We start from the raw sequence: 14,300 nt of genomic DNA, 5'->3' as shown, positions 1-14,300 counted from the left end.
GTTGTGCACTCCTGCCATACTATGCTCCATCGTGGCAGTTAGTTTAGGACGTTTCATGGGTACTGAGTGGACACAGGAAAGAATCATCTTACTGATGGGAAAAAGGAATGCTGGAGGCAATTACCTCCCTGACTCTCTGTCCTTGGGTCAAAAGGGGACCGGCCATAAACGCCTGGACACCAACAGAGACAGACCTCTGACCATGCAGGCCTTGTTCCACTCTCCCTGCAGCCACTAACGTCAGCTGGTGGAAGAGGCCCTGATTGTTTAAATTTACAGCACAAAATCATCCTGTGTCATGAACGAACAACAATGCATGTATTCATCCGACATGAACACATGAGGGGACAGTAATGCTAACACTCTGGCCATTTATAGCATATGAAGATTAAAACACCACAGTGTCTCATCATAAAATTATTCTTTCTGCCCAACATTCATTTTCAACTCATTGTACAGTTGGTAACATATCTGCTATTACCTATCGTGTCTTCAACAGGGTCATCTGAGAGCAGCAATAATTACGAGTGGCGACACTCAAGATGCCATTTTTGCTGCTGAACGTGTTTGACAAGCTCGACAAGAATATAATACACACTTGCCAACTAGGCAGGTGACGCCATCGCCTCCCAGACAAAAGAGTTTAGCCTGGTGCTTTCTGGATGCCAAAAAGCTGTTGAATTATCATAAAGCCTATAGTATGATGTCATTTTATTGCAACTCTATTCATTCAACAGTAATTTAGGCAGACACCTAACATGGCAGAAAATTATTTAACCCCTAGTTGTTTAAATTATTAAACAAAAAAAAGGTATAAAAGACATCATGTACATTTAATGATTCAAGCTAATAGACTAGGTTTTTCTTTTTCATTCATGGCCTGCAAGGAATTTTTCAGCTACAGTGTCGTGCAAGAGTTGAATGAATCGGTCTGGAACGTACCATTCCAATTTAGGGGGGAAATGATATGGCATAGACAACGTATCTGCAAACAGAAATACACCAAATAACAAATTATTTTGCAGAGTCTACTTGAATAAGCTGTTTCTGTCTAATTATTAAATATGAACTTAACAAGGCGTGTTTTGCGTAACCGTGAAGCTGGCAAGGTAAAGAAATCCCCTACTGTGCTGGCAGGTTGGACCGTGCCAAGATGATGTTACGATCGGCCCTTTAAAGTCGCTCCACTTCCGAGATGAAGTAAAGTAGAGCTCCACCGCACAGCAAGAAGGCATGGACTGACAATCTATACGTCTGAAAAAAAACCCAGAGTTAGACAGGCTATGTTAAGAGGGCACATTTGGACTTTGGGATGTTTCCTGGAATCACAATCGAAGGATTTTTCTTTTTGTCTAAATCTATGTAGGACGTGGCGTCTGCATTGAGGTTCCACTTGCGGCAAAAGAAACGTGCTTTTTTTCCTCCTTTCCTATTTCGTGCAAAGACAACAACAGCAACCTGGACTACTCTTCTGAAACAGGAATGGTTTATCCTCCCGAAGGTTTATTCTATATCGAAATGGATCAAGCACCTCCAGGTAAGTTAGGGTTAAAGGCAGCCATTGTCTCGTCTGCGGGGGGTCAGAAAGACGTTTTCTGCATTTTTCTGCTTTAACCTTTTGCTGGCGTCATCTTATATAATGACTATAATGAAGCTGACATCTGACAAATGCTGTGCAGGTGGCAGTGAAACGTTATAATGGCCAGGTCCTGGGTGCTGCGCTGCGCTCCCCCAGTGGCATTGCCCAGGCATGCATAGCGCAATTCACTTGCCAATTACGTAATACCTTTTCTGTGGACCAGGCGCAGTGGCTTGCCTCTTTTCTTTTGTCCCAGCACATATGACAAACTTAGACAGAAATGCACAGCGGGGTTTTTTTCTTGCATTTCCTCATATGCCAGGGGAAGATTTGCTACAGACATGTTGCACGGTGAAGGGTGCATTTTGAAGGGAATATAGCAGAGGGTGCGTTAATGAGCGCCGCATGAAACGAGCGCTTTGTTCTCCTCTGCAGCCAGCCGTGGCTCATCTGTGTGCTGCTAGCTCTGAAAGTAGGCTAGAGGCAAGCAGGCTAGACAGCTCGTCTCATGACTTAACTCCGCCAACTCACGAACACTTCATTTTTTATTTACATTTGTCACTTGACCGCTGCGTTATTACATTGTTCTAACAGTGTGACACTTTTATTTGGGCATTTCAGCCCTGTTATCCTACACCTAGCTAAATTAAGTTGACTTTAGCACATTAAAATTGCACCATCGCTATTTTCATTCATATTATTTATTATTTGAAGGCTTTTACTAACGACAGTTGATAAAATACAATACAGTATGAACTTTAAATGAATATAGGAACAATATAGACTCCTTGTATTGTTCCTTTAAGATCTATATTGTAGGAATGTTTTAGTGATTATTAAGACCTACTATATTTTATTCACTATTGTTGTGTTTTCTGGATCTGACACTATGCAGATCCAGGCTACAGCGTGGCTGATTTTATTATTTCATACTTAAATTACGTGGCTCTTGTCTGTACTGGTATGTGGCTTTTGGAAGGCAGTTGAGTTTCTTGGCAGCCGACAGGAAAAAAAGGGGGGAAGGTGTGCAGATTTAATTTTGCTGGGTTGAGGAGCTGCAGCTTTTCGTTTTTGTGCCTGCCACTGTGCTGCTGCACCTGCCTTTTGTTTATTTTAAGGTCAGAAAAAGAGGAGAGCGGATGGTGGGAGAAACCCACATTTTCTCCTCTCTGAGGGTGCTCTTGTATTCTCCCTAACTGCCTCATGAAAGGCACTTTTGTCCTGCAGTGAAATATATCGCCCTTCACCTCCTCTTGATGCGGTTTGCCCTCCTTTTTCATTTTTAGGAAAACGCTTAGACTCTCTTTTTTTCCCCCCTTAAGGTTGATGGAAAACTTCTGAAGATCTGTAAGAGTGCAATAATTATAACATGTGAGGAGTAGTTCAAGAGGCTAAAAATATCAGTTTTGGTCTGTTTAATATAGAGCTGCAACAATTAATCAACTAGTCAATTAAATGAAATTAATCTACAACTGATTTGATAATAAATTAATTTGAGTGTTTGGTTTTTTTTTTCAAGCAAAAACTCCAAACATTTGATGGTTTTGTGATAATTTTCTGCTTGGTCTTAAAATTGAATATTTTTGAGTTTTGGCTTCTTTTCGAACAAAACAAGACATTTGATGACATCATCTCTAGGATACTGTTATGTTTCATTGTTTTCAGATGTTTTACAGACCAAACGATTGATTAGGAAATAATCAGCAGACTAAACAATAATGAAAATAATCGTTAGTTGCAGCCTGTATTTAATACTTCTCATACAATTCAGGAAAGTGTGAAAAGCGGCTGCAAAGTTTGAAAATTAGACTTTGAATATACTTTGCAGGAGTTGCAGGCAATTGAGCGCCTAATAATGAGAATATCTGGAATAATAAAAGAAAACACATTCAATAGTTGTTGATTGATCTTCCTAAAAAAAATTAGGACTAAGTGCAACATTTCCTTTTTCAGTGCTGACCACACTTAAGATCTGGATAATGATTTGGCAAGTGATATCTCTTGGAAACATGCCTGGGCTTGTCCTCAGATCATGACAGGCTCCATCAAGCAAGGGTGTGACAAAGAGAGTGTGTGTGTGTGTGTGTTGTGGGGTGTGGGGTATATATAGAGAACACTGATACCCGTAACACACACACTCACTTCCTCGATTGCAATGGTCATAACATTTAAGAGGTCATGTTTACAGTACTTTGCTTGAGACATTTCACAACAGATCAATGCCGTACAATTTTCAGTAGATCTCTTTCTAAGAAACTGTCATTTTGATCTTTTTTTGTTTTGTTTTGTTATCTCTCTTTGGCTCACAGCTCTCCCTCCCAGGTCAACAAAGCCAGCGTCTTCCACCATGAACAACAACGGCCTTTCACCACCTGCGTATTCGCTACAGGACGCTGAGTGGTATTGGGGAGACATAACAAGGTACAGTATTGCAAAATTCCCAGTCCTGAATCTCACCGCTGAGAAATGTGCTGTTTCATTGTTTGACATCTATGGCATGTTTGATACGTTAACTGTTAACCGATTTCCCCTCAGGGATGAGGTAAACGAGAAGCTCCGAGACACACCTGATGGCTCCTTTCTGGTGCGTGACGCATCCACAAAGCTGCAAGGAGACTTTACGCTGACGTTAAGGTAAGCAGAAGTAAAAGACTGCAAACACACCAGTCAGAGCACCAGTCCAAACGTCATCAGTGGGGTTTTATTTTTTTAAGCTTGATAATCTAATTTTTATGCATTGCTATTTCACCCTCTCAGAAAAGACGGACACAACAAGCTGATCAAGATTTACCACCGTGATGGGAAGTACGGCTTCTCGGACCCCCTCACGTTTACTTCAGTGGTGGAGCTCATTTGGCACTATCAGCACCATCCATTGGTGGAATACAACGCCACACTGGACCTGATGCTCACCCATCCTGTGTCCCGCTCCCAGCAGGTTAGTGAGCACCAGTACTATTATATTATCTCTTTGGATAAGAATGTTGGTCAGCAGTCGGACACTGCAAGTATGTTTGAGTGAAGATGATGGTAGAGATTTTGGTAAATGAGGAGGAAAAGATAACTGAGATCAGTGTTGTACATGTTTGATTAAGTGGCATTTTTTGACATCAGGTGAAAGAGGACAATGTCGATGTTGCTGGAAGAAAGCTCAAGGAAGTTCACTGTCAGTATCAAGAGAAATCGAAGGAGTTTGATCGTCTTTATGAAACCTTCACAAAGACCTCACAGGTAAAAACTAAATTTGTGCTAAAACCAAAATATCAATTCAGTTCTGAAGAGTAGAATTTGCATTTGACAGTCTCCTGAGTCATTTCTAATTTGACATGTTCTTTGTAATGCAGGAAATCCAGATGAAGCGAACAGCAATCGAGGCCTTTAATGAGACAATGCTGATCTTTGAGGAGCAGTGTCGTGAACAGGAGCGTTACGGGGAGGAGTTCGAGAGGAACAATCAGTCCGAGGGAGCCGACAAAGATCTGGAGAGGTACTTCATTACGTCATGGTTCAAAAAATGTCCCTGTTAGGTGAATTACATGCCAAATGTAGTTTGATTTGGATGCATATTGATGCAGCTCACATCTCAAAAACCCTATTCAGACCTATGACCTTCCCTCTTTAGCTTTCTGATAAATTACGAGAAGCTGAAGTGCCGTCTTGGGGAGATCTATGACAGCAAAATCCATCTGGAGGAAGACTTAAGAACCCAGGTGGAGGACTACAGAGAGACAGACCGGAAGATGAACAGCTTGCGGCCTGACCTCATCGAGCTACGCAACATCAGAGACCAGTACCTCAAGTGAGTTGCATCAGAATCCTGTTTGTGATATCCATGGTAAATCACCATAAAAGGCTCTATGATTATTTAATGCTTAAAATTAAACCTTTTTTGCACCTTTCTTCCTTGCAGCTGGCTTAATCACAAAGGCGTACGGCAGAAACGCATAAACGACTGGCTGGGGATACTGAGCGACAGCCTTGACGAGTAAGTTTTAACTCATTCCTTCAAGAAACTACATTTAATAATACAACTCAATGCATGTAAAAGAAATACAGAATTATTACAGAGATGTTACATTGTCACTCTTATTTTTCCAGCACCTATGTGTTGAAGGGAGATGAGAAAAATTTGCCACATCAAGATGAGACGAGTTGGTTTGTTGGTGAGCTGAGCAGGACGCAGGCTGAGGAGATGCTTCAAGGTAAAGCTCCTGGAACCTTCCTGATCCGCGAGAGCAGCAAACAAGGATGCTACGCCTGCTCTGTTGTGTGAGTACAACATTTCAGAAAGCAAAAATCTGGAGAATGGATCAATTTTGAAATTAATATTACACACAGTGTGCTCGTCTGACACTCATTAACGGCTTTTCTTTTTTTTGATTTGTTTCAGTGTAAATGAAGAAGTGAAGCATTGCATGATCTACAACACACCACACGGGTACGGCTTTGCCGAGCCCTACGACGTCCACTGCTCACTGAAAGACCTTGTCCTGCACTATCGCCTGCACTCCTTGTTGCAACACAATGACGCCCTGGATGTTCGGCTGTCACATCCAGTACACGCCAAAGCCCCAGCCACACCTTCGCAACACGCAGAGGAACACAAACTCTTACAGACTCCTAAACACACAACGGGGCTCCCGCCTGCCGCTCCTGAAATGTAATCGAACGGAGAGAGAGAGAGAGAGAGACAAAAGGACATGTTTACTGTATCCTGCGAGAACGACTGCATCGAGGTGCATTGTGTAAAGTTTTGCACTACAGTGATTCCATCGGTGTTTGTGAATGGGATTTCACAGATTGAAGTGGGACCGTAACTTGAATGTCAGCTTGAACTTTGGGAAGGGGGGGGGGGTTGTTTTTTTTTGTTTGTTTTCAAAGAGACTGTTTAAGCTTTCAAAAAAATGTTTTGTACTTCATTTATTGCCGTTTGTTTAATGGACACCTTTTTTGGTAGGGATGTTGACAACCACAAAATTGCTCACTGACGTCAGGTGCTGCATCTTCGTTTGACTTTTACAACCGGAGTTGGTGTTACCAGAGATGTCCATTTTCCCTAGTTATTCAGTTCTGAGAATTTGACCAATGGGTTACATATAGTATATTGGGTTACTTAGTGCATTTGTGAGGGGAAAAATGGTGCTGTAAACAGGCTGTTTCCGCATATTGGTTTGGTGAACCAAACCATTTTTGGGTAAATGCCACGTGTGAATATGTGAAAAGTCGTGGTGCATCTTGACAATTTTCCCCTTTCTTAACAGACATTCATATACAGTGGATATTATGTAGCATTAACATCCTGTAGAATACCATTGTAATAGCATACTCAATGTTATACCCATTGACCAAAGCACTTAATTGTGAGCAAAAACACATCCCTGTTTAGTCCAGTAAATGCATTTGGGCAAGGGGAGGGCAATTTATGTACACCTGCTGATGTGCTGATCAAAACATAATCTGAAGTACTGTATGTTATATTCTGTTACTCAAAGAAGTATAAGCTTTTTGTATTCTATATATATTTTTTCTATAAACATGCCACAAGATGAAAGCTTGAAGAAAGTGCAATCCAACAGTATTTCTATTGTTGCAATGTATGATGATGATGATGGTGGTGAAGGCGATGCTGTTATGAGAGGTTGACATTTGCCACAAAAATGCACTCTCTTTGGTGGTGTTGGTATGATGTGGCCTCCTATGTTTGTGTGAACTGCCAGAGGTCCGGAAGTATCCTGCCTCCATTACTTGAACTGTGGCATTGCTCGAGCTATGAATGTTTTTCATGACATGCAGCCTACATAGCTTAAGAGGAAAGGAATCCATGTTGAACTTGGCACATTTTTCAAGTTTGAGGACAATAGATACTCTGTACAGAGAAACTGTAAAATGTATTTCCGAGGTTGGTTCATGGAAGGAGGGTGATTTAGCCTCTTGTATTAAAAAAAAACTCCACTGGGGGATTGAGGAGACTCCTCGGGTGAAGCTAAGCAATGTGAGAGACCTTTTTCTTGCTAAAAGACAATAAACTGATGAGGGTTTTGTCAGCTTACGTAATGCATTGCTTTTCTTCTGAGTCCATTGCTGATACTGTGCATAGTTTACACTTTTTCTCATGTAGTGGCCATGTAAGAAGTTATTTTTTGTCATGTTTTACTAGGTTAAATGATGTTTAAATTTTCATGAAATAAGTAGGAATATGACCAAATACAAAGCATAGAAGTGAGACAACTAGTTATCTACAATTTACCGTCTGTCTCTAGTGTAGCCATTGTAGTCCAATGAGCTTATCCTTGGGTCAGCAGACACAGGAGGCAGTGAGGGCACTGGAGGACACACTGTGGACAGATGGAAGAGAAAGGAAGCGATAAAGACAATGGCAGGATATGTGCAGGCCCTTTCCTTGTTCAGTCTGAGTCACTAGAAAAAAATCCATTTCATGAGGAACATGCAATATTTTGAAACCCAATTTTTTTTGGGACAGCAAAAAAAAAAGCCCCTTTGAAAGGAATGTAGCTCGACTGTAAACATTTAGTACCAACTAGTTTGAGAGCAGTTTTAGTTTTGTCTCCCAAACTTCACCACACTGTCAAACACCATCGTTATCTGACAATAAAAAATCATGTCTTCCAAATTTTCCAAGCTAAACTTTTAGCACCGTCTACAAAGAAGCTCTTGTGTGTGAACCTTGGGATATAGTGGCCACTCATGATGATGATGATGGTGATGATGACCCTGGATGACACCACCATTGGTCCTCCGTGACTAGAACAGCAGGTGGCCTCCTTTCAACCATCACAGCAGGTCTGTGTTAGGTAGGGATTAATGAGGTGCAGAGGGCAGGGATGTACCTGGGGATAGCCTCAGTTCCAGGCCACGGATTACTTCCCTCTTACCTGTGTCAGCATAGAGAGCTGGTGGACAGGCCGGCCTGCATGCTCTGCTAGGATGGACCAGATGCAAGGGGAGGTAGATAAGATAGGACAAACTGTACCAGCGCTGAGTCACCCTCAGGCTGCCAGTGTGTCCGAAAGACTAGCAAGAGAGTGGGTAGAGAAAGTATGTGGGGTAACGTTAGACAGAAGAGGACAAGAAAGAATAGGACTCAAAAAGTGCACATATTCAACTCCTGTAAAGGATAGTGTGGGAAAAAAGAAGGCTGAGAAGGTCAAGTTTGGCCTTTTTGCTACATTTCCTTTAGCCTGAAACACACTCTGCTGCCTGGCTACATCCCAAAGCTATTTGCCTTCACAGCAGTTTAGCTTACTCTGCTCAGTCCTATTTTCCTTAGCTCCCTGAAGCTGAGTTTAATCTATGTAAAAAACCCAGCCCCCACATCTTTTTCCTCTTAAAAATACATGCACAAGCCTCCTCCACTTTCCTCCCTCTTTCTCCTTCCTTGTCAGCACACCTCAGTAATACAACTCTTTCGTTTAAATTCATAGTAATTTTCCTTTATAGTTCTCAATTTAAATAATTCCTGGCTGGGGGAGGAGGAGGACGAATTACCTTTGGAGTCACGCCTAAAATACACACACACACACACACACACACACACACACACACACACACACACACACACACACACACAGACACACACACACCATCAACTGTCTCGCAGGCTTTCAGGAAAAGAGGTTTTCGCCTTCAGTTTGGCCACAACCAATCGCGTCTCTCCTCCCCTCTGTCTCCGTCCGATTCCACCGTTTTCACGCTGGCCGACCAGCCAATGGGAGGCCGGGAACATGCCGAGTGTCAGCCAATCAGCGGCCAGTTGCTATGTTGGAGGCAGAATCGATAAGAGAAGGATTTTTTTTTCCTCTTCTTTTTTTTTTTACTAGCTCACATTATAGCTGGCTTATAGGCTGAAGGCAAGAGATCCTGTTGCCTGCCAAGCAGCATGTAGGTTATGGACTGAAGCATTAAACATACCAGCCCCACTTTGACTCTCAATGCTCAGTAAAAGCTCCACATTTTAAAAACTTAACAGAGTATTCTGCATGTATCTGTCTGTACATGCACACATGTATGATTTTATCTATTTAGTGTAGAATTTAGATTCATATGTTGATCACCCGCTGAGTTCTTGAGGCTATGGAAAAACTGGAAAATTAGGCTAGAAAATAGTTTCCGAGCCTGGAGGAATTATGGTAAATGATGCTTACATCAAACAAGTTTTAGAAATGTTGCACAAGTTTGTACACTGTTCTTTATCTTTCTTCAGGCTCCTCTTTTCTTTGAATATCTTAAGAATAGCCAAAATAACAAAATGTTTCATTACTTTAGGGCCCAATGTACAGTAGACAAGATATTGAATACTATAGTAAATTGCTATACTGTACATATTCTTCAAAATGTAAAGGAAAATGTAAAGCTAAACTTAAAATGTTTCAAAATTGTTAAGCCATATGTCCTCATTTCAGTCCTGCCAGGTCTTTTGCTTAATTGGACTATAAAAACAAAAAATAGAATTACATTAGATCGTTAATCCTTTAAGGACCGGTTCACAATTTTTCAAGACAGTCTTAAAACAACAGTCAGGTGTCCATATGACACTGAAAGAGATTTCCCTCACTGTAATCATTCCTCCTGTTCATACTGGCTATTAAAAGATCCCCTTTTAATCTAAGTGATAGAAGCCAAAATCCACAGTGTGTCCACACAGTCATTTTTTTGCAAAAGTGCATTTAAAAGTTGATGTGAAGCTTATATGAGGCTTCAGCAGTCTGAGTTAGTCATATAAAGTGGATATCTGCCACATTTACAGTCTTTTTAGCATCAAATTCCCTCTTTATGTTTCCTCGGACAGTGTTTCCCTGTTGAGCTGTGGTGGAAGTATAGTAACAAAAAAAAATGACTTTTACACTAAAAACACTCTAATGTTGAAATATATTTAATTGATTTGACTCATCTGGATGTCTGAAGCTTCAAATTAACTTAAGATAAACTTTTCAATACATTTTTGCACAAAAGTGGGACTGTGGATTTTGGCCCCCATCATTTATATTGAAAATGCATTATGAAGGGATCTTCTAACAGCCATTATGATCAGGAGGAATGATAATGACAGAAAAACCTACTTCAATGTTCATTTGGGCACTGTTGTTTTAAGACAGACTTGAAAAACTGTGAACCTGTCCTTTAAGGTCCAGTTCAATGTCCAATCACAATATGAATTGCACCTTTAACCTTTACTTTAAGTTGACTAGGATAAAAGCGAAACAGCAGAAATTTTACAGAACAAATGTTAATGATAGGATTCCTTGCTGTTGTATAAAAAAATGTACTGTGTCATCACTTCATGCAAGTAGCTTCAGAGTCTAAAATGATCTTTTATTGGTGGTCTCAGTGACCTCTGGTGACAGTTATAAGGGGTTCAGATCACACAGAGATGAGAGGTGACGCTGAGTCAACTCTTATAGGGGATAACATACCACTGCTTGCTGACAAACCATTCAGGAGAGATGCCAATCCAGATCCACAACCGATTCAGATTTGCAGATACCAGCTTAGGCGGGGATGGAAGATGATCCCACCTCCCTGGAACAGGTAGAGCAGGACACTGACAAAACTCTAAAAATAACTTTCCTTTTTGGTAAATGTCCAAAAATTTTGCAGATTTGCTTCTGGCACAACCTGTGACATGCCGTATTACAATGCATTTCTCTTTCTCAAGGAAAAAAATCCTCACTAATGGTTTCAGCTGTAATAAATGAAGGACCTCAGCATTCCTCAAGCTCTCAGGACAATCTCATTGCAGGAGTTCAGCTCTCAAATAGATTAAAATAAAAGAACTAGTCTGCAGGCACACAGCCAGCAAACCAATGTGGAACAGGACTGACGGATACTGACTCCAGTGCAGATAGCAGAGAAGCTGCAGAGTGAAAATCAGAAACCAGCTTGGTCTGGAAGTATATGTACACTGTAGGTGGTGAACTCTAGCCAAGATAGGGAAAGGTTATGTAGTTCACAAGTTGTTGCAGGTGAGGACAAGGGTTACGCAGTTCACACGTTCTTTCAGGTGATCACAAGGGTTACGCAGTTCACAAGTCCTATCAGGTGAGGGCAGGAGCCTTGTCTGGCAATATCAGGACAAACATGTAGAAGAGATAACATTCACAACTGTAATGTATTTGTAATAAGAAGAAAATTGTATGACTAACACAAAATACCCTCATCCCACAACAGGGATTTTTACAATACAAGTTATGGGCAATATTATGTAAATAATGGAAATAAAAATTCTTACCACAGATTTCTGTAATTACTTGTTTTGCTTTATCTGGTATGATTTAAAGCCAATGATAATACTCAATAAACTCTAATATCTACTCCCATAAGAACCCTTAAGCTGTCGGTTTCATCTCATGATGTTTTTCTTTCCTGGTAGAAGCAAAGTCTAGCCAGAGGACAGATCCCTAATGAAAAAGCCAGGCATACTCTGCACTTTAAAGAGAATGGTAATTATGGTGACCACTTTCCATAGGATGACCCTCACACTATTTCGTTCTTTTCAAGACGGATTCTGGGAGCAAGTCGAATACTCTTTACCATCATCACAACGGGGGACAGAGGATGATCGTTGAAAATCATCATCATTTTCATGACAAGCAAAAATCATTGCCTGTAGGAGAAAAAAAGAGAAACTTCATCCATGCCCGACAAAAAAACATCATAATCACAATGTAACAGAGTAATTTTCACCAAAAGAAGTTTCAGTGTCAGTGCATTCAAATTCATTTTACCTCACCTCACCTACGTATTAAAACCTGTTTTACAAGAGACACCTGCCCAGGCAGCAGCATAAAGAACAAAAGACAAAGAAAAAAAAGCACTTTCATATTACAAATGAAACACATAAAGCCCCGACAAAAGCAATAATGCATGAAAATTCAGTCATTAGGTTAATTCATTATTTTTGGAAGAGGCCTGTTTTCTGTCAATTGAGGACAGTAGCAATGAACAATAGAAAAATCAAGAATCTGAACTTCTGAATGAAGTTATTCAAACAAAGTTCTGATGGGTCCATTAACACGTTGGACTTGTAGAAAACAAGCATGTCCCTCTGCAGCATGTATCATCTGTTGAATGAATGGAGGCTGTTGTCACACGTCAATGAAACACCAATGAGGCTCTTGAATTGCAAAGCAGCACTGATCGCCTCACGACTGCTAAAAATAATGTGATTAAAGCATACTGTATGTCTGTCTTGTGGTGGAAATAGTGCCACTATCGGGGGGGGGGGGGGGGGCTTATTTGAAGATTAAGAAGACATTTATCTTCAAGACTTTCATGGTTTTCGGTTTTCTGAATGAACATGTTGCTAAGACAAAGCTGTTTCATTTATGGGGTGAAATAGATGGCAGAAATCATAGGTTAAAACACTGTTGAGTAAGTTCAAGTTTATTGATGAAAACCTGAGCTATAAGTGTTTTTTTACTTTTTAGGGGGTGGGGGGTGGGGGTCACTAATAATATATTTCATGTTCACAAAGTCACTGTAGTCTCTCAGAGCAGACAAGTAATATTTTTAGGTTTTCAAATTCCTAAGATATTTCGCAACAAAGAGGAAAAGAAGATTTACGTGACAGGTCATATATTTGTCTTTTCAATGCTCAATCAGTTCAGAGGTTGAGCTTTGCTTTATATTGGCTTACTAAAAGTCCATTTAGGTTGTATCCAATAAGCTAATTGTTCCACTGAAGTAATGACCATGCTAGATGCTCTTTAGGAAAACACGACACACTGGAGATTGAACAATGCAGGGCAACCAGAGGGCAACCAAACCAAGGGCGTAGCTAAAGCCAGCCAGGTTGGCACAGCTACCCTTGAGTTTTATTTGGCCAATGCTAGTGCCACCTCATATTCTCTGGCTCACGGCTGGCTGTTTAATTCTGCCTGACACAATGAAAATGGCTGGAAATACAAGTCTAGTGACAGATGTGACATGACTTGTATTTCAAGTGTGTGACAGATCATCTTACTGGAGGTTTCAGTTATTAACCCAGATATGTCAGACTGTAATTCACAAGCTTTTTCACCTCGAATCAGTGGACCAGACAGGTCTAATGAGTCCTGTGTGTGTAATAACAGGTTCCCAACATAATATTTAAACTAATTTTATACCAAGCTACTGATTACAACATACTGGACAACCCACTGCCACTGTTAAGAGTCGGTTGGGTTGCAGGCTCGGTCAAGTCTGCAGTAGAAGAGATGACAGCCAACACATTGAAAGATAGCTACATCTAAAATTACCAGTGTGTAAGAATACTATGATAATTTAACATGGTAGGTTTCTGTGGCTTGTTGTCAAGGACTTCCATATTTGTTTAGCTGCTGCTTCAAAGTCAACACTGCCACCTGCTGTTATGGCACTTTTCAAAAACAAGTTACAAAGTGCTTTACAAAGACATAAAAACAAGAGAAATTAACAGATAAATAATAAATAAAAGTAGAATTGATACAGTAATAATAACAAGTCAGGTATGAATTATTAAAACAGAGTAAAAAGAAAAGAATAACCGATTCAATTAACCGATTTTATAAAAGACTTGTGTATTACAAGGTGATACAGATGAAAAATTAAGAAATAAATAGCATAAACATAATTCAAACAAACAAAATAAGTAAAAAATGTTAGGTTTCCTCTCCCAAGAGCGACAACAAACTGACAAAAAAAGATGGTCGGGGATTGATTAGTTGAGACTGGCGATTGAAGGATT

The 14,300-nt window shown here is 40.4% G+C and overlaps 1 protein-coding gene across 2 annotated transcripts; it reads left to right on the top strand.

Moving 5' to 3' along the window:
* Positions 1 to 1,188: 1,188 nt before the first annotated feature.
* Positions 1,189 to 7,628, top strand: LOC137193860 (phosphatidylinositol 3-kinase regulatory subunit gamma-like). 2 transcript variants are annotated; one of them, XM_067605271.1, is made up of 10 exons: positions 1,189 to 1,537; positions 3,889 to 4,000; positions 4,115 to 4,213; positions 4,337 to 4,517; positions 4,694 to 4,810; positions 4,924 to 5,066; positions 5,202 to 5,378; positions 5,490 to 5,564; positions 5,678 to 5,848; positions 5,970 to 7,628. In XM_067605271.1, the coding sequence occupies exons 1-10, from the start codon at positions 1,483 to 1,485 to the stop codon at positions 6,241 to 6,243; spliced, it is 1,404 nt and encodes a 467-aa protein (XP_067461372.1). In that variant the 5' UTR covers positions 1,189 to 1,482; the 3' UTR covers positions 6,244 to 7,628. The 2 variants fall into 2 exon arrangements, with proteins under 2 accessions (XP_067461372.1, XP_067461373.1); XM_067605272.1 differs by lacking the exon at positions 1,189 to 1,537 and adding an exon at positions 3,126 to 3,754.
* Positions 7,629 to 14,300: the final 6,672 nt, after the last annotated feature.

Source organism: Thunnus thynnus, chromosome 12 (assembly GCF_963924715.1).
Source record: "Thunnus thynnus chromosome 12, fThuThy2.1, whole genome shotgun sequence".
Lineage (NCBI taxonomy): Eukaryota > Metazoa > Chordata > Actinopteri > Scombriformes > Scombridae > Thunnus > Thunnus thynnus.
This window is presented reverse-complemented; position numbering and strand designations above follow the sequence as displayed.

Bases quoted from the DNA above. Each gene is read 5' to 3' on its own strand.
- LOC137193860 (XM_067605271.1), top strand. From the start codon at position 1,483: ATGGTTTATCCTCCCGAAGGTTTATTCTATATCGAAATGGATCAAGCA. The intron at 4,214-4,336 runs GTAAGCAGAAGT...TCACCCTCTCAG, and splicing joins GACTTTACGCTGACGTTAAG to AAAAGACGGACACAACAAGC. The intron at 5,067-5,201 runs GTACTTCATTAC...TTCCCTCTTTAG, and splicing joins GCCGACAAAGATCTGGAGAG to CTTTCTGATAAATTACGAGA.